The 22,838-nt window shown below is 47.7% G+C and overlaps 1 protein-coding gene across 4 annotated transcripts in view; it reads right to left on the bottom strand.

The window, feature by feature from the left end:
- CEP295 (centrosomal protein 295) overlaps positions 1-22,838 on the bottom strand; it is a 115,018-nt gene that overhangs the window by 55,442 nt on the left and 36,738 nt on the right. For all 4 annotated transcript variants that reach the window (XM_068124560.2, XM_078783333.1, XM_078783335.1 and 1 more), the window contains exons 3-4: positions 13,111-13,311; positions 10,109-10,233 (exon numbers count right to left, since the gene is read on the bottom strand). In XM_068124560.2, the coding sequence (XP_067980661.2) occupies positions 10,109-10,233; positions 13,111-13,311 (326 nt within the window). The remainder of the gene's footprint in view (positions 1-10,108; positions 10,234-13,110; positions 13,312-22,838) is intronic.

Below are 22,838 nucleotides of genomic sequence, written 5' to 3'. Positions count from 1 at the left end.
GTACAACAAACAACCAGAGTGAAAACTGAGTACTCTCTTTCAGCGTGCGTCACTGCCGAGCCCAGCAATGGCGATTTGCAATGCCTGGAGATGGCATAGGAAAGGAGCGGTGTACAACAAACAAACAAACAACCAGAGTGAAAACTGAGTACTCCCTCTCAGCGTGCGTCACTGCCGAGCCCCCTTCGGTGCCCAGCAATGACGATTTGCAATGCCTGGAAATGGCATAGGTAAGGTGCGGTGCACAAAAAGATAAAATTTAAATTTAAATAAACAAAATAAAACGAGAACTGCCACTTTATAGCTGCTGGCAGTGATAACCGGGTACCACGACGTCCCACTTTGATACAACCCCACTTTGATACAACCCCACTTTGATATAACCCTGCTTTGATCAGACACATGACCCATGATGTCCTCTGGCAAAAAACGGATTCAGAATTGGATTTTAAAAATTCAATTCAAAGAAATTTTAAAAATACTCAGATTCCAAATAAGTTTTAAAATGGCTGCCAGACAATACGACTGATGACATTTAAATTATCAAACTATATTCCCCAAAACACTCGATCATGTGCATGAAGTTTCACATCAATCTTGGAAGCTGTTCTGGAGAATATATTATTGTAAAGTTTCTTTTTGTGCGTTTTCAAATAATTAAAACATTCTGGCTGCCAGACCTGCAACAACCCCTTGATGACGAGAACACATGCATAAAGTTGGAATTCAATAGCTGAAGCGGTTTAAGAGGAATAGTCATGCACTTATTTGACTTTGATCAAATATGGCTGCCCAACCACATGACGTACGACGTCAAAAATTTACACTCCTATTGGGTAGGGGATCACATGTGTGAAATTTCGTGTTGATCATACAAGGTTCGTTTTTCTATCCAAGATGGCTGCTAAACCATGTGACCTATGACATCATCATTTCCACACGATATGCAGCAATGGTGTGAGATGATATTTGTAAAAATTTTCATATTGATAGGGTAAGCAGTTTTAGAGAAATACTGTTTTGAAACAACAACAACAACAACATGCATTTTAAGGCCATTTTACCTGCTAGAGCGGGGGTTAGCCTTGCAGTCCCCATGACAATCTTCTCCATCTTGCCCTATTTTCTGCATCTCTCCTTGTTAACCCCCTTGCCCGCATTTCTTCTTCCACCATCTTTAGCCAAGTCTTTCTCGCTCTTCCCCGTCCTCTACTTCCTTCCACATTCATTTCCATCACTCTTCTCAACCAGTCACTTTCATCCTTCCTCAACACATGACCAAACCATCTCAACCTGTTCCTCTTCACAGCATCAATCACAGGCTCTATTCCCATCATTTTTCGCAATTCATCATTTGTCTTCCTCTCTCTCAATGATACTCCGCACATCCATCGAACCATTCACATTTCCACCCTTTCCAACCTTCGTTGCTGCTCTACGTTCATTACCCATGTCTCGCTCCCATAAATCATAACACTTCTCACACATGCAGCATACACCTTTCCCTTCAGCTTCAACGACACTCCCCTCCTCATCAGCACGCCACTCAGTTCCCGAAACTTCTTCCATGCACATCTCACTCCAGCAACCGTTGCCGAGTCTGATCCACCTTCTCCATTCAGCATGTCTCCGAGGTAGCAAAATGTTTTCACACCTTCCAGCTTCACGCCGTCTCCAAGATCCAACTCAACATTTCCTCCATCTGCAGCTCCCTCTGTGCACACCTTACATTTGAATGTAGCTGCCACACTGGTTAATGACCCTCTCAGACCACTACATTTTTGATGAACCCACTCAGCGCACATTGTACATTGAATGGAGTTCACTCCGACACCCTTCCTGCACACAGCACAGGGCCACTTCCCAGTTCTTTCCACCTCACCACATGCTTTACCACTTGCCATCACCTTCGTCTTTCCGACATTCACCTTCAGACCTTTTGTCTCCATACATTCCTTCCACTTGTTCATCTTTTCCTTCAGTCCATCCATACTTTCCGCAATCAATACCAGATCATCTGTGTAGTGAAATCGTATTCGTACTGAACCCGGGGTGATGCTCGCTGCTCGTTGACACCGCTAGGGGCGTGACTATAAGACCCGCTGCTGCGAACGGTGCTCCGAGACTTCTCCTGTGACATGTTACATCTGGTAGACTCGCTAACGGTACGCCTGCATAGCATAACCAGCTTGCTTGCATTGAATGATACTAGGGCGTGCCCGTACTATATATATATCTAAAATTATATCCCCCCCCTCTATTTACATGAAATGGTTTGGTCCATTCGCAAAGCCAAAGCGAACGGCTTGCGAGTACGGTGACAATCCCCCCCCTCTATTTACATGAAATGGTTTGGTCCATTCGCAAAGCCAAAGCGAATGGCTTGCGAGTACGGTGACCATACCTTGGGAACCACTTGTCCGATTAATTTCAAACCTTGAAAAGGCACATCCTCAGGTCCCCAGCAATATATCTGGCAAGTTTCAATTAGATCGGACCCGTGGTTGTCGAGAAACAGCGGTCACAGACACACACACATACACACACACATACACACAGAGATTACTGGAATTATAGATAGACTAGGGCATGCCCGTACTATATATAAGCTAGGACGTGCCCGTACGTGGGTGCCCGTTCCTTGCCAAAAAAAAAAAAAAAAAAAAAAATTTGTGTAGGGGTGTGTGTGTGTAAACATCCTAGGGCGTGCCCGTACGTGGGTGCAAAAAAACATGCGTGCAAACAACAACAACAAAAAAAAACTTTGAAACCACGTGACAGTAACGACCACAGAACCCCCCCCCCCCCTCTATTTACATGAATGGTTTGGTCCATTCGCAACGACCACAGAACCCCCCCCCCTCTATTTACATGCAATGGTTTGGTCCATTCGCAACGCCAAAGCGAACGGCGAACGGCTAAATCGCCATAGCTCGGTAAGTACTTGTCCGATTAATTTCAAACCTTGAAAAGGCACATCCTCGGGTCCCCAGCAATATACCTGGCAAGTTTAAAGTATATCGGACCCGTGGTTGTCGAGAAACAGCGGTCACAGACAAACACACACACACACACACACACACACACACACACACACACACACACACACACACACACACACACACACACACACACACACAGAGATTGCTGGAATTATAGATAGACTAGGGCATGCCCGTACTATATCTATATCTAAAATTATATCCCCCCCCCCCTCTATTTACATGAAATGGTTTGGTCCAAAGCGAACGGCTTGCGAGTACGGTGACAATCCCCCCCCTCTATTTACATGCAATGGTTTGGTCCAAAGCGAACGGCTTCCGGAGTTTGGTAAAGAAATCGCCATCGCGTGCACAAACGCGCAGGAAAGCGAATGAATCGCAAATTCGGTTTTATTAGTTTTAAAACATAGTTTAACGCCAACATAGTTTGCAAACGTGAAATAAATGAATACGCTGTCAAATGTGCCATCCGAGGCAGAGTGTGTCCTCCACGTTCGGCACACGCGATCGTTCGCTGCTCTCTGATTGGTTGAATCGTTTTTTGGACATAGCTCGGTAAGTAATTGTCCGATTAATATGAAACCTTGAAAAGGCACATCCTCGGGTCCCCAGCAATATACCTGGCAAGTTAAAAGTATATCGGACCCGTGGTTGTCGAGAAACAGCGGTCACAGACAAACAAACGTACAGACGTACAGACGTACAGACAGAGATTACTGGAATTATAGATAGATGAATGGACCCATGAGATGTCACATCGTATACTTATTGTATTTTCTACTTTACAGGATGATGTTATGATCTAAATGCAATTAAACCAACCCGTTGGACTAAAGTTGTGTGGACCTGATTGGTTTTACACAACACTTAATTGCATTTAAGATCTACCGACATGGCTGGCAACAAGACGCTGACGGTGTCCGTATTCTGCGCCGACCCGCAAGCCCCGGATGGTGGCTTGCAGCTGAAGCACTGGCTCAGACAATTGGAGAATCTTTTTGATGAGCCTGAGACCGCGCCGACGGCTGCCGCGAAGCTAGCAACTCTCCATTCAAAAATCGACTACCGGGTTTACAACTCTATCGCTCAATGCGCGACGTATGACCTCTCCATCGCGGAGCTCAAACGGCTGTACATAAAGGAAAAAAGCCCGGTGTACGCACGATATTTGCTGCAAACGCGACGCCAGCAACCCAACGAGGCGATGGACCACTATGCCCAGGAGCTCTGGCAGCTTTTGCTGGACAGCGTCAGGGAGCCACGGACTCCCGCGCAGGCTCAGGATGATCGTCTTTTAGATGCCTTCGTTGCAGGGGTCTCCTCCCAGGAACTAAGGCTCAAACTCTTGGAGAAGACCGACCTGACCTTCGCTACGGCACTCGAGCAAGGGACAGTATACACCGAAGCGCGGATGCAATCGAACACCTATGATCGCACGCGCCTCTTGGCGGGCACCACACTACACGCCCGGCCAGAGAGTGCTACCGCCGAGGATGCGGATCCGCTCGCTGAACTCCGGGATGCTCCGGAGGAAGACCCAGCCCTGACGGCTGCCGTTACGACAAGACCCAAGGCCTTACGCGGGGCCGCATGCTTTTTCTGTGGGGGGCCACGTCATGCCCGGGTCGTGTGTCCGGCACGAGACGCTATATGCCATTTGTGCTCGCAAAAGGGACATTACGCGAAAGTGTGCAGGAAAACGGCACGCGGCTCGCGGCTCATTGACTCGCGCGGTCGCGGTCGCGCGGGCGCGGCGACCTTGAATGGGCTCATTGCGGAGCCCGCGAGCCGAGCCCGACACCCGGCACCTTACCGGACTTCGAAGGGGAGGGCCCCTCTCTGCGGGCCCCTGGGCGCTCAGACGTCCTTGGCGGGCGTCACCGGACAGCCACCACCGTCTCATCCATCGGGCACAAAGGACGTGTCCTTGACCAAACTCCGGGCCACGCAAGGGGCTTTGAAGCCTCGCCAAGCCCCAGCGGAACGTTCTCCTCGAGTCGTCCACGAGCTAACGGCGGCCCACGCCCCGACAAAGGAGATTTCAAATACTACGGAGGCCTTTTGCTGCCAAAAATGTCAAAAGGCGATTTCGAATACTACGGAAGCCTTTTTCTGCCAAAAGTGTCAAAAGGCGATTTCAAATACTACGGAGGCCTTTTCCCGTCAGAATTGTCAGTTTTTGAATCGCGAAACACTGGAATGCTTGGGAAAGCCCTCTGATGACGATAATGGATTCCCCATGGTCAACACAGACTCCGACCACGACCGCAAAACTGCTGCTGGCGTAGGATCCACCCGCGAGGCTGGTCCGACCCATTCGGGGGGCTCAGTCCCGCTCCCAGCAGCCTCGTCTGGCCTGGCTCAAGCCCTTATTCCCCTCATGGTCGAAGGCCATTGTGTTCGGGCCTTGGTGGATACAGGATCTACGGATAGTTTTATCGACCAGCGACTTGTGCTCAGGCATAGATGGCGGATCTGGAGGTCTACGAGACGGATCTTCATGGCTTCCCAGGGGCTTCGACTCAGCACGAAGGGGGAATGCCGATTGAAACTCGTGCTAAAGGGACGGGTTTTCCCTGATGTACACCTTATGGTTTTACCCGCATTATGTGCTGATATTCTGTTAGGACACGATTTTCTTAAGCTGCATGGACGTCTGGTAATGGAGTTTGGTGGGCCTGACACTCTTGTTGTGGGGGCGGACGACGCGCTTGCGGTGTGCGCCCTAGCGCAAATGGACGTCCAGCCGCTTTCGCTGTTCCCCAATCTAACCTCCGACTGCACCCCTGTCGCGGTAAAATCACGACGCTACTCTCGCGCTGACATGCAATTCATTGCGGACGAAACGGCTCAGCTCTTGAAAGACGGCATCATAGAACCTAGTAGGTCGCCGTGGCGCGCCCAGGTCTTGGTGGTGCGCAGCGAGGCCCATCGCAGACGCATGGTAATCGACTATTCCCAAACGATTAACCGCTTTACACAGCTGGATGCCTACCCCTTCCGGGGATGGACACGCTAGTGCAACAGGTGTCCCAGTATTCGGTCTATAGCACTCTCGATCTCCGTAGTGCGTACCACCAGATCCCTATCTCTAGGGCGGATCGTATCTATACCGCATTTGAGTCGGGGCAGCGGTTGTACCAATTTACGCGATTGCCTTTTGGGGTAACGAACGGGGTCTCTTGTTTCCAGAGGGCCATGGATGACCTCGTTGCGCGGGAGCACTTAACCGATGTTTTCGTCTACCTCGATAATCTTACGGTTTGTGGATATGACCAAGGGCACCATGATGCTAATCTGAAGCGCTTCCTTGAGCTCGCGCAGCGGTATCACTTAACTATGAACGAGGATAAGTGCCAATACTCCCTACGCACGATAGATCTTCTGGGGTACACCGTGACCCATGGCTCTGTTGCTCCGGATAAGGAGCGTCTGCGACCTTTGCTCGACATGGCCCCTCCCTGCGATTGGGCGTCCCTGAAGCGCGCCCTTGGGCTGTTCGCCCATTACTCCAAATGGGTGCAAAGTTTCTCCGCGAAACTTCGCCCCCTTGTGGCCTGCGACACCTTCCCCCTGAGTCCGGCCGCATTGACGGCCTTTGAAGGCCTTAAGGCCGACATCGCCCGAGCCGCCGTGGCGACAATCGACGAGAGCGGCTCGTTCGTCCTCGAAAGTGACGCCTCGGATCAGGCCATCGCGGCGACCCTCTCCCAAGGGGGGCGTCCCGTGGCTTTCTTTTCACGGACTCTTACCACCGCTGAGCGGAGACACTCGTCCGTTGAAAAGGAAGCGTATGCGATCGTCGAGTCTATTCGGCGATGGCGCCCGTACTTACTCGGGCGGAGCTTCCAAATCATCACGGACCAGCAAAGCGTTGCGTTCATGTACGACACCTTACACGCCCAGCGCATTAAGAACGAGAAAATCACTCGCTGGCGTATCGAACTCGCCGACTTCTGTTACACCATCAAATATCGCCCGGGGAAGGATAACCAGGCCGCCGATGCCTTATCACGACCGGCTACATGTGCCGGTATCACCTCTTTGGAGGGCCTACGGGTGCTGCATGCCACTGCGGGCCATCCCGGCGTAACGCGTTTCGCTCATTTTGTGCGGTGTGGGAATCTCCCATACTCGATTGACGATATCCGCCGTATCTGTCGCGACTGCGCTATCTGCGCGGAAATCAAACCGCGTTTCTATAACCCTCCCATGGGGACTCTGGTGAAGGCTACACGCCCGTGGGAACGCTTGGCGATGGATTTCAAGGGCCCATTGCCGGTGTCGAGCGGCTCTCGCTATCTGCTCACTATCGTTGATGAGTACTCGCGATTCCCCTTTGCTTATACGTGCGCGGACATGACTGCTGCCACGGTGATGCGATGCTTACAGAACTTGTTCTCAATGTTTGGTTACCCGGCCTATGTCCATACCGACCGGGGTGCGGTCTTCTTGTCTCAGGAGGTGCGCGGCTATCTGCTCCAAAATAACATTGCGTCTAGTTACACCACGCCGTACAGACCCCAGGCTAATGGGCAGATCGAACGCTTCAACGGGATTATCTGGAGGGCCGTCATGCTCCACCTCCGGACCCTCGGCCGGGGCCTCGATAAATGGGCTTGGTCGCTACCTGCGGCGTTGAACTCGATCAGGGCTCTCCTGAGTACGGCAACCAACCAAACTCCCCACGAGCGACTTTTCCACCACCCCAGGAGCTCGGGGTGTATACGGTCTTTGCCCAGTTGGCTCGCTGGGCCCGGGCCGGCCTACCTTAAACGGGCGGTTCGCGCGAGCAAGTACGACCCCCTAGTGGACAAAGTGCAGATTCTCCAGGCTAATCCTGAGCATGCTCGTGTGATGACGACTGATGGCCGTGAGACTACTGTCTCCGTCCGTCACCTTGCCCCTTGCGGGGTCGACGACCTAAGTAGGGAATCGGACGAACCGATCGAACCCATCTATGAGACTATGGCCTCTCCCGACGCTCCCATCGCCGAAAGTCTACCGACCCTCCCCTCGCCGAGACTACCTGGGCCCGACGACTTGGAGTTACCCCCTTCGTCACCCGACCCTGTTGGCGCCTCTGACGCCGGGGACACAGGGATACGTGATGCCGTACCCGGGGAATTTCGGACGCGTGCTGGCAGAGAAATTCGCCGCCCGGCCCGATACGGTTGGGTCGACTGATGTTCCGCACCCTATTCGTGCTGACGCTCACTCGCTTTAGCCGCGCTGCCGTATAATTCTGACGGGGGGGAGAATGTAGTGAAATCGTATTCGTACTGAACCTGGGGTGATGCTCGCTGCTCGTTGACACCGCTAGGGGCGTGACTATAAGACCCGCTGCTGCGAACGGTGCTCCGAGACTTCTCCTGTGACATGTTACATCTGGTAGACTCGCTAACGGTACGCCTGCATAGAATAACCAGCTTGCTTGCATTGAATGATATGAATGGACCCATGAGATGTCACATCGTATACTTATTGTATTTTCTACTTTACAGGATGATGTTATGATCTAAATGCAATTAAACCAACCCGTTGGACTAAAGTTGTGTGGACCTGATTGGTTTTACACAACAATCTGCATACAACAACTCCCACGGTAAACCCTCCTTTACGTTCTGAGCCAGCACCTCCATCACAGCTACAAATAGTAGTGGACTTAGTACCGACCCCTGATGCACTCCCACCTTCACCTCAAACTCACCACTGTTCCCGTCCTTCGTCCTTACAGCTGTGCGCGCTCTTTTGTACATTGCCATCACTACTCTGATCAACCATTCCTCCACTCCTAACTTCCTCATTGCCCATGTCAATACTTTGTGTGGAACCCTATCGAATGCTTTCTCCAGATCAACAAACCCAAGAAACAACTTCTTCCTCTTCTCCATGTACTTCTCCTGCAACTGCCTCACAATAAAAAGCGCGTCTGTCGTTCCTCTTCCTGGCATAAATCCAAACTGCATTTTGTCGATCTTCACTTTCTTCCTTATCCTCCTCTCCAACACCCTTTCCAATACCTTCATTCCATGCTCCAATAACTTTATCGCTCGGTACGAGCCACACTCTGGAGGGTCACCTTTCCCATTGTATAGAGGGATGAGGGTACTCAGTTCCCAATCCACTGGAATGCGGCCTTCTTTCACCGCCAGATTACAGATCTCTGTCATTCTCTTCACACCCCAAGTTCCTGCTGCCTTCAACATATCTCCCACAACTCCTGTCGGCCCTCCCGCTTTTCTACTCTTCATTGCTTTTATGGCTTCCTCAACTTCCTCCTCAGTTATCTTCTCTGCCGGTCCTAAAACTGGGTTAGTCTCTATGTTGCCTTCCCATTCATTCTCTGTATTCAACAGCATTTCCATATATCTTTTCCATCTTCCTTTAATTCCATCTGGGTCCACAACGATTTGTCCCACTTCATCCTTCAAGCAACTCACCCCCATTACACCTCTCTTTCGCTATCTGCTTTGCAATCCTGAATACTGCTCGCTGACCCTCTTCCGAATCCAAGCGTTCTCCGAACATTTTCCTACATGCCTCCTGCGCCTTTGCCACCTCTTTCTTTGCAGCCTTCTTGGCTGCCTTATAACTTTCATGCTCTGCTGTTTCTGCTCCCGCACCCTTCGCCTTCTGCCACTCCTTGAACTTCTTCCTCTTCTCATCAATCCTCTTTCCAACTTCATCATCCCACCACCATGTTCCCGAGTGCCTCGGTGGTCCTTTTGTCCATCCACATACCTCACCAACGGCTCCCAACAGACCAGCTTTCATTGACTGTTTTGAAAATTTTCCTTAAATCCAATATGGCTGCCAAACCATGTGAACGATGACTTTTTTCCCCAACATTATATCCCCATGGGTAGTTGAACATATGGTTAAAATTTTGCACCGATCCACAGCGCTTTCAGAGAAGATATTTTTTTACTTTTGCAAAAATCCAAGATGGCTGCCAGACAAAAATCCAAAATGGCTGACCTCTGACATTCATTTGCAAAATATATTCCCCAAGGCTAGTCGATCATGAGTGTGGAGTTTCACATCGATCTCGTAAGCCGTTCGGTGAAACTGGTTGGGGACTAATAAAATAAAAAGCAAGGTACCCTGTATGTTGCTGCTGCTGCTTATTACAGTATTCCCTCAACTCCCGAAGAGCCTTGCGATGTCTAGACTCGGCTCTGCGTTGCTCCTTTGCCGCTTGATGCTGTGCAGCATCTTCATCCACAACCTAAATAAAATAGCATAATTTCAAACATGTCGATATAAGCCAACCATTTTAAAAATTTCAGTCCAAAATAATATTTGTCCCTCCTTCCTCGCAGGGCAAATTGAAAGAATAATCTCTCAGAGGACATGTACTGATTAATTGAAAATTTTAACATATAAATCAATGTATGAGATTGTGGGTGGGCATAATTTTTATTGCTATACTGTATTCACAATCAACTTGAAACATCAAATATGTGAAACATTACAAACGAGAGTCAGCTATTTATAAGACATATTAGTGGGGCTGCTTCACTAATGAATTGTGCCTTTTCCCTTAAAAGCATGAAACTTGGCACATGGCTAGAATACCCCAAAAGAAAGATTTTTAGTCCAGGGGGCATCTCCAATTTCACCCCATATGGCGGCCATCTTGAAATTCAGGATGGCCGTCATACAAGACCTGTTTTGATGAATATCTCCATAATTAGAACAGATATCAAAATGGTTGAAGTGCCTATACCTACATTTTTAGGGTCTAGGAATCCAATGGCAACATAAAATATTCAACAGTATATGGCAGCCATCTTGAAATCCAAGATGGCCGCCATAACAGACCTGTTTTGATGAATATCTCCATAATTAGAACAGCTATCTAAATGGTTGCAGTGCCTACACCTACATTTTTAGGGTCTAGGAATCCAATGATAACATAAAATATTAAGCAGTCATATGAAAATATTAATTTTGCATAGTATCATGCATACTGGGAATGCATATAAATACTCTTAACAGGTTGGCATTCTTCAGTGATTAAAAGTGTCTATGACATCGCAGACTGTAACTGTGCCATCTTGTGGTTTTCTAGTCTTTGCTGCATTCTCCATCACATGCGCAGAGAGAAGTACAGGGAAGTGCAGCTTTCTTACACCGGCAACGACCAGTACATCCTTTTTTGCACCCACACTTAACAAGTTCATTGCAGATCTTTGCAGCCTCTGGAAGTGTTGTCCATATTGGTTTGAACTGGCCAGCAGACGTTTTTTGCCAACCCCATTCAGTGGGGCTTGGTAGATCAGGCTTAGCATGCAATGCTTGTCCCCAGCATAGTGCGCCTTGGTATACTGCCCGCTTTACGTGCTGCACAAGGGCATCATGTGTTGGTGGAATTGATTCCACAGGTCTGCCCTTCTTTGCAAACAGTTTCTTTCGTACAATTTTAATGTCAGTAGCAGTACTTGTGCGATCATACAACAGAATAACAAATCTCTCAATGACGTTCATGCAGGTTTCAGTTATCTCTGTGCTCTGGTGGCAAATTTCTGCTAGTACCTCTGTGAGCTCAGGGAATGATTCCCACACATTCCATGCAGTTACCTTTCCACGCCCATTAAACGCTGAAGAAGTGTCACACCCTGTTAGTGCATGAAACATGGGGAGGGCTTTAGATTTCTCAGGGCCAAGAGCTGTGGCTATATCATGTGCAGAGATAAATCGCATGTTCTTGCCTGTCCCAAATTGTAACCATGTGCCTTATGATTTTGTGTCACAAATTCTTAATTCTTTATGATTGACTGTAGGGTGGAATGTGGAAAATGCAATGTAAACACTTGTATACATATAATTTGATATGGAACTAGAACGTTACTTGGAAGAGAGCATACCTCCACCAGCATGAACAGTTTACATTTCATATACCACTGATAGGCTGGATCTGGATACGAACCTGAACCAAAATGTAATCGGCTTGTTCTTGTCACCCACCTAACTCATCCAACTCCCTTTTTCATAATCCGTCCACAACTTTTTGAAATACCATGTGATATATCGTTTTTAGCCCCATCACTCAATGGTGAAGCATCAATTTGAAATAAATTTTAAAATCTGGAAAATCCATATTCAAATCTTCACCAAAATCAAATTGATTTGTCCTTGTCACAAACCCAACCTGTCCACCAAGTTTCATCCAAATCCGTCCACCACTTTTTGAGATATCGTGCTATATCTTGTTTTAGCCCTCTCTTTCAATGGTGAAGAATCACTTTAAAAAATTTTTTTTTATGGTATCGAGATCCATCACCAGATCTTCATCAAAATCTAATCAATTAGTTTGTGCCACACACCAAACCTGCCCAAATTTCATCCAAATCCGTCCACAACTTTAAGAGATATCCCATTCACAAACAAACAAACAGGGGTGAAAACATAACCTCTGTCCATATTTGGTAACTAGAGAGTTAATAGAACATGTTACCCTGTAGTGTTCAAGTAAATACCTCATTTTAATTCAACAATGATTTTAAAGATTGTTTCAAAAAACAAATTCCAAATGTTTAGCACTATTGAAGCACCCTTATGCACCACCATAACAATTGCAAAAGTCCTACAAAATAAATTAATTCCGGAATTTATCGCCGTTAATGCAGTCTTTTACACCACCCTATCGAAGACTTTACATTAGTTATTTGTGCCTGTTGTTTGTGTCCTCTATGACGTCCTTAAATCAGTATATTTCCTGTTTGGAATGATTTTCAGTTTTATTTGACTGCCAGACAGTGCCAGCCAATATTATCTCACTCTTCTCTGCGCATATGCAATCGGGACGAATTCAGAGCCAAAGTAACGTAAAACGACAAACCTGTTAAATGGCAGGTTTTGTTTCCATTTCATGTTCAAAGTATAACATTCCATGTAAATAAGTTGTTCCTTGATCATAAACTGACATTTGTAGATAGATGGACAAGCATGAACCAATTGCTTTTTGCTTTGCGTGCATGGAATAACAACCCCACAATATTCTGACATTGAAAAATGAAATCAACCACAATGACAACAAAAATGAACTTTCAGGATTTCAAACTATATTACTGGTGTGCACAGCAAGCAGCAAGATATTTACATTTTCCTTGGCATCATGGTGAGCTTGGCCAACTTCAGAGAGATTACTTGCTAACAGCATCTCAAGGGATGAAGCCTTTGCCTGGTGGGCTTCGAACCATTCCACCCGTAACCACTCAGCAAGGCCAGAGATTTCCCGCTCTCGTCGCAGGTAAACATTGCTCCGAACATTCTCAGCAAAGGCCCTCTGTTGTTGCCGTAACTGTTGTGAAGGAAAACACAAAGATAGTTTGAACATGCAAAGTCCTTTTGCATTCTCTCCATAAAAAAGCAAACATGTGCAAACCAATTATGCTCTTACAGTGTATGGAAACAAAGATGTACTTTACGTTCAATAATGTACAGTGCATTCAGAAAGTATTCAGACCCCTTCACTTTTTTCACATTTTGTTATGTTGCAGCCTTATGCTGAAATCGTTCACATTCATTTTTTCCCTCATCAACCTACACTCAATACCCCATAATGACAAAGAGAAAACAGGATTTTAGAAAGTTTTGCAAATTTATTAAAAAATAAAAAACTGAAATATCACATTGACATAAGTATTCATACCCTTTGCTATGACACTTGAAATTTAGCTCAGGTGCCTCCCATTTCTCTTGATCATCTTTGAGATGTTTCTACACCTTGATTGGAGTCCACCTGTGGTAAATTAAATTGATTGGACATGATTTGGAAAGGCACACACCTGTCTATATAAGGTCTCACAGCTGACAATGCATATCAGAGCAAAAACCAAGCCATGAGGTCGAAGGAACTGCCTGCAGAGGTCAGAGACAGGATTGTGTCGAGGCACAGATCTGGGGAAACCTACAAAAAAATCTCTGCTGCATTGAAGGTTCCCAAGAGCACAGTGGCCTCTATAATTCTTAAATGGAAGAAGTTTGGAACAACCAGGACTCTTCCTAGAGCTGGCCGCCTGGCCAAACTGAGCGATCGGGGGAGAAGGGCCTTGGTAAGAGAGGTGACCAAGAACATGATGGTCACTCTGGCTGAGCTCCAGAGATCCTGTGTGGAGATGGGAGAAACTTCCAGAAGGACAACCATCACTGCAACACTCCACTGATCTGGGCTTTATGGCAGAGTGGCCAGACGGAAGCCTCTCCTCAGTGAAAGACACATGAAAGCCCGCTTGGAGTTTGCAAAAAAGCACCTAAAGGACTCTTAGACTGTGAGTAACAAGATTCTGTGCTCTGATGAAACCAAGATTGAACTGTTTGGCCTCAATTCTAAGTGTCATGTCTGGAAGAAACCAGGCACCGCTCATCACCTGCCCAATACGATCCCAACGGTGAAGCATGGTGGTGGCAGCATCATGCTGTGGGGGTGTTTTTCAGCATCAGGGACTGGGGGGGACTGGTCAGGGTTGAGGGAACAATGAACGGAGCAAAGTACAGAGATATCCTTAATGAAAACCTGAAACAGAGCGCTCAGGACCTCAGACTGGGCCGAAGGTTCACCTTCCAACAGGACAATGACCCTAAGCACACAGCCAAGACAACGCAGGAGTGGCTTAGGGACAAATCTGTGAAGGTCCTTGAGTGGACCAGCCAGAGCCCTGACTTGAACCCAATCGAACATCTCTGGAGAGACCTGAATATGGCGGTCCACCGACGGTCCCCATCCAACCTGACAGAGCTTGAGAGGATCTGCAGAGAAGAATGGCAGAAAATCCCCAAATCCAGGTATGCAAGGCTTGTCGCGTCATACCCAAGAAGACTCGGGGCTGTAATCGCTGCCAAAAGTGCTTCAACTAAGTACTGGGCTAAGGGTCTGAATACATACTTCTGTCAATGTGATATTTCAGTTTTTTCTTTTTAATAAATTTGCAAAACACTCTAAAATCCTGTTTTCTCTTTGTCATTATGTGGTATTGAGTGTAGATTGATGAGGGAAAAAATGAATGTAAACGATTTCAGCATAAGGCTGCAACATAACAAAATGTGAAAAAAGTGAAGGGGTCTGAATACTTTCTGAATGCACTGTATGATTGCGAGCTTTGTCACAAACAGCAGAGCAATGCCGAGTGATTATCGTTTTTCACAAATTGCGTTGTTTTGCAAGTTCCAGAAGTGCTATAAAAATTCCCAAGAAAATCTTGAAGACCAAATATGGGAGGAAACCGATGCAATGCCACAAAACTCTGCCTTATGCGAAGTATCGACGTTTCCCGGAAGGGAAACACCCCCCACGCCCTCTGCTTAACCAACCCCTTCCCAAGTCACCCCCTACTCTTCACGGCCAATGTTTAGATCTAACATCATTATCCCAGACCAAGTGAACAGTTAAACTTTCAAACATGACTGGGGATGAGCTCCACTTGGGCGATGATACCAGCTACTTTTTAAAAACAAATATATCACACGACACCGGGTGGCATTTTGCACCACGCTTGATAACGCGAGCTTAGACAGCCAACCATGTCAAGGTGATAACCATTCTCTTAATTTCACAAATGGTTTAATTTAGGGCCAAATGAACCATGAAATCGAACAACAAACCCCACTAAATAGAAACAGCAAAATTAAAATGGAACTGGGCTATTTGATATACGACCACAGTAAGACGGATTGTCCCCTTAACTTATGGGGGGAGTCCACTCTGTGCCGATGGGTCAATGAGCTAAAAACAGGTCCATGGATCGATTCCATTGAAGAGGTGGGCTGGCCATAAAAAAGGCTTCTGGAGCCGATGAATACCAATTACGGTTATCTGTGCAACAACTACTGAGGTTATCTGATTTTTGTCCCCCGTCGCACCGTGGAGCGAAAGGGGGACAATGGTTTTCCCCTCCGTCCGTGTGTCCGTCCGTCCGTCCGTCCTTCCGCCCGTCCGTGCGTGCGGGCGTGCGTACGTACGTGCATGCGTGCATAAGCGAAGGACCACATTCGAATTTGGTGTGTGGGTGCAACCCACGTCAAAATCAAAGATGGCCACCACCATGTATGTCTGATGCCATGTATGTTTGAACCTTGTGAGCGGATTATCTTGAAAAATAAGCGAAGTACCAACTTCTAATCTGGTGTGTGGGTGTATCTAGGCATAAGGAAGAACCCTTTTGAAAAGTGGGCCGCCACGTCAAAATCCAAGATGGCACGCCACCATGTATGTCTGAACCTTGTGAGCAAAATATCATATCATAGCATGTTTTCTGCGTCTTCCACTTTGTCAACTCACATCACTTCCCCGACGGGGGACCTAGGTGTAACGCTTGTAGTCATGGATGTGTCTAGGTCTTTCACAGGCTGCATCTAAAATATGAAGTTCTATTTTAACTGAATGAATGAATGATCGTTTTAAGGCCATTTTCCCCGCTTGAGCAGGGGTTAGCCTTGCAGGCCCCATGACAATCATGGTTCCCTGTTTTGAGGCAATGTTTTTATGGCTGGATGCCCTTTCTGGCGCCAACCCTTAATCGCCTCTTACGATGCGCAGGGATACGGTGTACCTATTCTAAGCCGGGGTACACACCGGGATCATTCATCCCAACAAGCTGGTACTCAATTTGCCGACCTCGGAAGGATGACAAGCTGAGTCAACCCCCCTGGTGTTAATTTAGCGATCGACCGGGATTCAAACCCAGGATCCTAGGATCCCAAGCCGGCACCCTAACCGCTAAGCCAACACCAGGCTATGTGAAGTTCCATTTTAACTGCAATATTTAATTTCCTGGCGACAATTCAATGTTTGCCCCTGCAGGCTATGATGTATATTTTCTATGGACATATGCTTTGGCATTAAGACCAATGGCGTTCAACTATATGTTGTTGCTTCCTGCATTTGCCATCCACAAAATATTCGGTTCACAGGAGCAGCAGATTCATTCGACAAAACCATTAACATTTCACATATAAAAGTGCTTTGAATTTTTTTGTCAAGTTGAAAAGTTTTTGCGATAAATTTTTTTTTGCAAGCAACGCAACAAGCGTCTAGTACTCTAGTATATATTTATATGTACATATATTTATAGGTACAGTGCATATCAAAAAAAAGGTAATCCGAATTCAAGGGGTTAATATGCAAAGGTTATTTCGTTTGACAATTTACATGTGGTTTACCAATTATGAGGAGATCCTCAGCTTTCCATTGATGCCTTTCATGCATCATTGCTGTCACACATGACCGAGTACATGTTCATTGAAAATGACAAGTTCAAATCGCATTTTTACAAATTTGGCTAATCGGTGCAAGACAGTTTTAAATGGACGCATTACTTGTCGACTGCCAAGTTGATTATGTAAAATTGTTAAGCTGGTCTGGTAATCATCGGTTGCGTCATCCTTTGTTTAAGATGGGTATTTAAGATGGGCCTACAGTGTATGGGTTTAGAGACAGTCTGGGTCATTGAAAAGATGGTTCAACTTACGACTGAACAGCGGACCTTTGTGGTTACAACCTTTCACCAAACTGGAAGTTTGCAGCGAACTCGTGATGGGTTCAGGGAACATTTCCCAGAACGGGAGCTTCCAGCAGCCAAAACCATCTGGGCGAATGTTAGAAAATATCAAGTACATGGCACCAGCCTCAATACAACCGCAACAAGGAGAATTCTGGTAGGAGGCGCACTGGGCGATCGGAAATGAACATTGCAGCAGTCAGGCATCAAGTTTTGAAGCATCCTAGGGATACCAGCGCAAGACGAAATGGGACGGGATTGCCTTCGGCAACATTCAACCGAATCACAAGACTGGACCTCCACCAACATCCATATCAGATTCACATCAACTTACGCCAGGGGATTTTGCCAGGAGGCTGGTGCTTGCCAGATGGTTGATAGCACGTTGCGAAGCAGATGTCAATTTCGTGCAGTATCTCGTTATCGGTGACGAAGCTGCTTTCGCCATGGACGGAAAGGTCAATACTCATAATGTTCTTGAATATACACCGACAGGACAACCCCCAGAATTTAATTTTGACACCAACATGAATCGACAAAAGTGGACTGTTTGGTTGGGACTTTGTGGAAGTGGTCAGGTGATCGGACCATTTTTCTTTCAAAGGAATGTCAATGGTAACAGGTATCTACAGATGATCAATGATGAAGTTTTACCGCAGCTGGAGGAGAACTTTGAGCGACAGGTTCGTGGTGTCTTCAGATATCTGTGGTGAGCCCAAGACGGCGCCCCAGCACATCGTCTTATCGCTGTCCGAGATCGACTGAGGGAACTCTTTGGAGACCGAGTCATCGTCCTCAACCATGCAGTGGAATGGCCGCCAAGATCACCTGACTTCACACCATGTGATTATTTCCTTTGGGGACATTTAAAGAACAAGGCGTTCGCAACTCCTCCACGTGATCTTGACGAATTGCAGGGCCGCATTCGACATGAAGTGGATGCTTTGTGCAATGACCCGGCTATGGTGAGACAAGCAGTTCAGAGCATGCTGCGCCGCTGTGAGCTTTGTGTTGAAAGGGGAGGTGTACATGTTGAAGGTGTGTGTGCATAATGGCCAATCATTCCTGAGAAAAGTTCACATCTGACGTTCATTTTAAACCAATTATCCTGACTTGCATCGATTAGCTAAGCTTGTAAAAATGCGATTTGAACTTGTCATTTTCAATGAACATGTACTCAGTCATGTGTGACAGCAATGATGCATGGAAGGTATCAATGGAAAGCTGAGGATCTTCTCCGAATTAGTAAACCACATGAAAATTGTCAAAAGAAATAAACTTTGCATATTAACCCCTTGAATTTGGATTACCTTTTTTTTGATACTCACTGTATATATATATATATATATATATATATATTGTTACGGACACGACTTAGATGTTGCTTGACCGAGCGGAATGGCCGCCGTGTTCGCACAAGTTACCCGATTACACTCGAACGTTGGCCGAATCGCGCTACGCTAGATCAATGAAGGAAAGGACACAACGGCTGGGTTAAATGACACGACACCAGGGGTACAGTTCTCAAGACCTCCGGAGGAGGATATAATATGGGGTATGCAGAACGTTTAGATTACACGGCACAAGAGGTACAGCACAGAAAGGTGGGCACTGATACACGGTCTTATCTTATTCCCGACAGACCACAGACAAACGGGACAAGACTGACTCACACAGGGATTGATGGCAAGGAAGGGCAGGCAGTCGATGGCTCAAGGTGCACCTTGGCTCAGGGGCAGAATCGACTCGGTCCGGTCCAGAGAGGCGGGAGGTATCTCTCAGCTCTAGGAGGTGGCGTCCTTTCTTCTTCGTAGCTGAGGCGCATCTGACGTCACCTCCGTCTTCCTGCGCATGTCCAGCGGGGAGTGACACGCCCTCGGCTCGTTAGCTCCACCCCAGATGGAATCGGTCCGCCGCTTCTTATTGGGTGCGGGGGGTTACCGGGCTCCGCCCTTGACGAGGAGCTGACAGTGAGCCCCTGCGTGGTAACCCCGTCGGAGCACATGGTCAATGGCGGCTAACCAAGCCGGAGTGAGGACGCGCACTCCCCGCGCCGCTGTTGTTGTTGTTGGTGTTGTTGTTTCATGAGGAAGAGATGCGGGGAGGTATTGGGAGGTCCTAAACTTACTAATGGTGCCATACAATCACATTCTGGTGCAACGAAGAGTCAGAATTAATGGAAACGAGTCCTTAACTGACATAGACTAAGAATAACTAGCAAGATGTCCTATAGTTGTCTACGTGAGATGCGGTGAACCTGGGCACGACATTTAATGGGGGAAAAAGGGGAAGGTCGGGGCTACAGAGTGTTGTTTACAGACAATGGGACTAGGGAATGGGGGATTGGGGATAGTTGGGGAGTATTGGGGAAATAGGGGAATATTTACAAGCGGATATGGATGGAGGCCAAATCCCATATCCGCAACATTGCACCCTTCTCTACCTCGGGGCGTCCCGACCCGATAAATTTTTACCTACTTTAGTGTGGCACTCAGATGTAGTTCCCTCTACTATTAACTCAACCCTGAGTGCGACAGTTTTACAGATGTTCACAAATGAGTAAATATGTCCCCCTGCGACGTTGCACCCTTCTCCTCACAGAAACACACCCACAGGATAACCGAATCGCGGAAAGAATCCTCAAACTAAACATACAGCCGGTAGGGAGCATTATTTACACAAGACTACACTGATATTTACACTACGATCCAGGACCTGTTTTTGGAGGAACACATGCAGATGTTATGCATAGAGAGAGCACGCATGCCAGCATCGATACACCAACCCACGAGTGCTCTGTGGCCCTACGGCCTTTAATAATGTGCAGAGCACCCCGTTCAAGCACCAAAAGCACCACCCTTATTCATACAGTCAGCACCATCCGGTGCACCAATAAAGTGTTCAATGTCACCGGTGGTGTCGCAGCCGGCCGATGTTCTGCCGCTGGTCTTGCCTTCCTGTGGTGTACTTGGCCTTCTGGCTTCTTTAAAAATAAAGAAAGGCGCCAACCGCGTCCATTTCTAAATTGTGGCCGTCAGGGGGCCAACTATTAGTGGTTCACCTGTATGGCATAGGTGCCACGTTGACCCAGAGGTCCATCCACGGGTGGTGCTTGCCCGCAAAAGAACTGCGGTCCATGGTGGGCGGCCACAAACATTGCGGTCCATATGGTGTATCGATCCAGGCAGCAAGCAGCGAAAGTGCAGGCCCACAACTGCGGAGCCAGCACCTCTCTCTCCTCTCTCTCTGCCCCAAAGCCAGATCCTCGGAGGTGGGAGACAAAAAAAGAAGACAAGTGAGTAAGGTGGTAAGGGCGCAAAAGTGCACGCAATGCAAGGTAATGCACACTGGGGGCACATGGGAACCAGGTGAGACAGGTACGTTCCTACCGTACGCCCCCCCCCCCCCCACCAGGTAACCTACATTGCCCCTCCCTTACCCGTTACTGTATCCACAAAACACAACACTACCCATAAACATCTACTTTACAAATCCACAACGTCCCTACTGTCTTCCCCGTTCCTCCCATAAACCAAATTCGTCTTCTCTCCCTCCTAACCAATCAAATTTGCCATTTCCAACTCTCATCAAAATTTGCCATCACCAATTCATCATCAGTCCCTCCTAAGGAGGGAGAGATGGAATCACCCCAATGTCTCATCCACGTCGTGATGCGTCTCACCAATCCACACAGCAATTCTCATTTCCTGCACACAGAACAAAGAAAACACAGGTGTGGAGTCATCATCATCACCTCAGGTAAGTGGCTGCGTATGGTGCGACAGGTTCATCAATCCTAACTATTTCCTAAATGACTTTAACAACTTTACATTACCCGGGGTCTTTCTCCTGCCAAACCATTGGCCCTCTTACACTATGGGTTCTAAAAACCAATTCCCATTGACCAAACTGTGGTGCTTTTCAATTTGGGGTCTCACTCCCCCGATTCATCTCCCGGTGCCCTCGCACAATTTCTGGGCTGTGACGTGTAGCTCTCACAGCAGGTCTACCCACCTGCACACCTCCACCACTGCAGTTGCCTCCGAACTTACCTGCTCCTTACCCTAACCTATCTACCTGGGGAAGGCCCTCTGGCGCTCTCCCCACTCGGTGCCCTCTCTGGCACTGGGCTACCCGGGTCCGTCCTCCGGATCCTCGGGCCCCATCCACAACTCTACCGGCTCCCAGAGCCCACCTGCGGCCTCACCTGGCCGACATCCTCACAGTGGTGGAGTGCCCAAACCAACTACACACACGAACAGGCTACACGCCCAGCCATTTCCACAACACTAATGCACCCATCCACAACACCATTCTGCAACCGCACCACAAATGCCAATATCCAACCACAATTTACCTATACCCTCTACCTAACACTTACACTACACGCCCCGGGTACTCGTGAAAGGGGTCCACTCTTCCCCCATCCACACCTTCGCACCATGCACACCACTCCGTACCACTTACTCCATGTATTCCACACACCTGTACTTGCACACCTGTGCTCTCACACCTGGTGCTACCTGCACCCTTCTCTGCCCAAGCGCATTCGCGCTGATCCACAACACTCACTACTCATACACTGCTCCACACACCTGTCCAGCTCTCACACAGCATCATCTCATCTAACTACTCCCCTCTGAAACTTGCGCTTCCCAGTCGTCCCTTTAAACTATTGCGCTCCCTCGTCATTATAATCCACACTAATCTACCTGCGTCCCCACTACAGGTATCATTGTCACTAACTAACCTTAACGTTACCTAATGTCATCTCTCTAGATCCCTACACACAATATATCCTAACCCACCCGGGCTAGTTTTCACTGCCATACACCCCATAATCTATAGCTCCTTTGCCCCACATTGTGAGGGATGACAGAGTTGCCATCCCACCACATCGGGCATCTCCCACTACCAATTTTGCACATCAAATTTCAACAAATTAGAAATTTGCCAATCACTACTCATCATCTGCCAATCATTACTGCCAATCTTTGCCAATCATCAAATTTTGTTTTTCTCTAATTTTGGGTCCAAAACACTAACCTCATCACCCAGTCTACTCACTAATGCCTCTCGGTGCGCCAATTCCTGTCCAAAGCCCGGCTTCGTACAGCCAAGCCATGAATGCGGGTTGTTTGGTGCCAGCGGCTGGATACGTCCCGCATTCGGTGCAGGGAAGGAGGTTTACCCGGGCCGAGATCCCTCGCACCATCTCGGCACGGAGCCATCCCATGGCCCGATCTCGACCTGCCGGAATGCCTCAACAAAACGTGGTCGCCATGACGACGGACGCGGCCGTTCAAAGCGAGGCCCGGCACGCACCGAGGGC

The sequence above is a fragment of the Myxine glutinosa genome, chromosome 8 (genome assembly GCF_964187855.1).
Source record: "Myxine glutinosa chromosome 8, kmMyxGlut1.1, whole genome shotgun sequence".
NCBI lineage: Eukaryota > Metazoa > Chordata > Myxini > Myxiniformes > Myxinidae > Myxine > Myxine glutinosa.
Note: the sequence above shows the minus strand (reverse complement) of the source record. Positions and strands in the feature narration are given on the sequence as shown.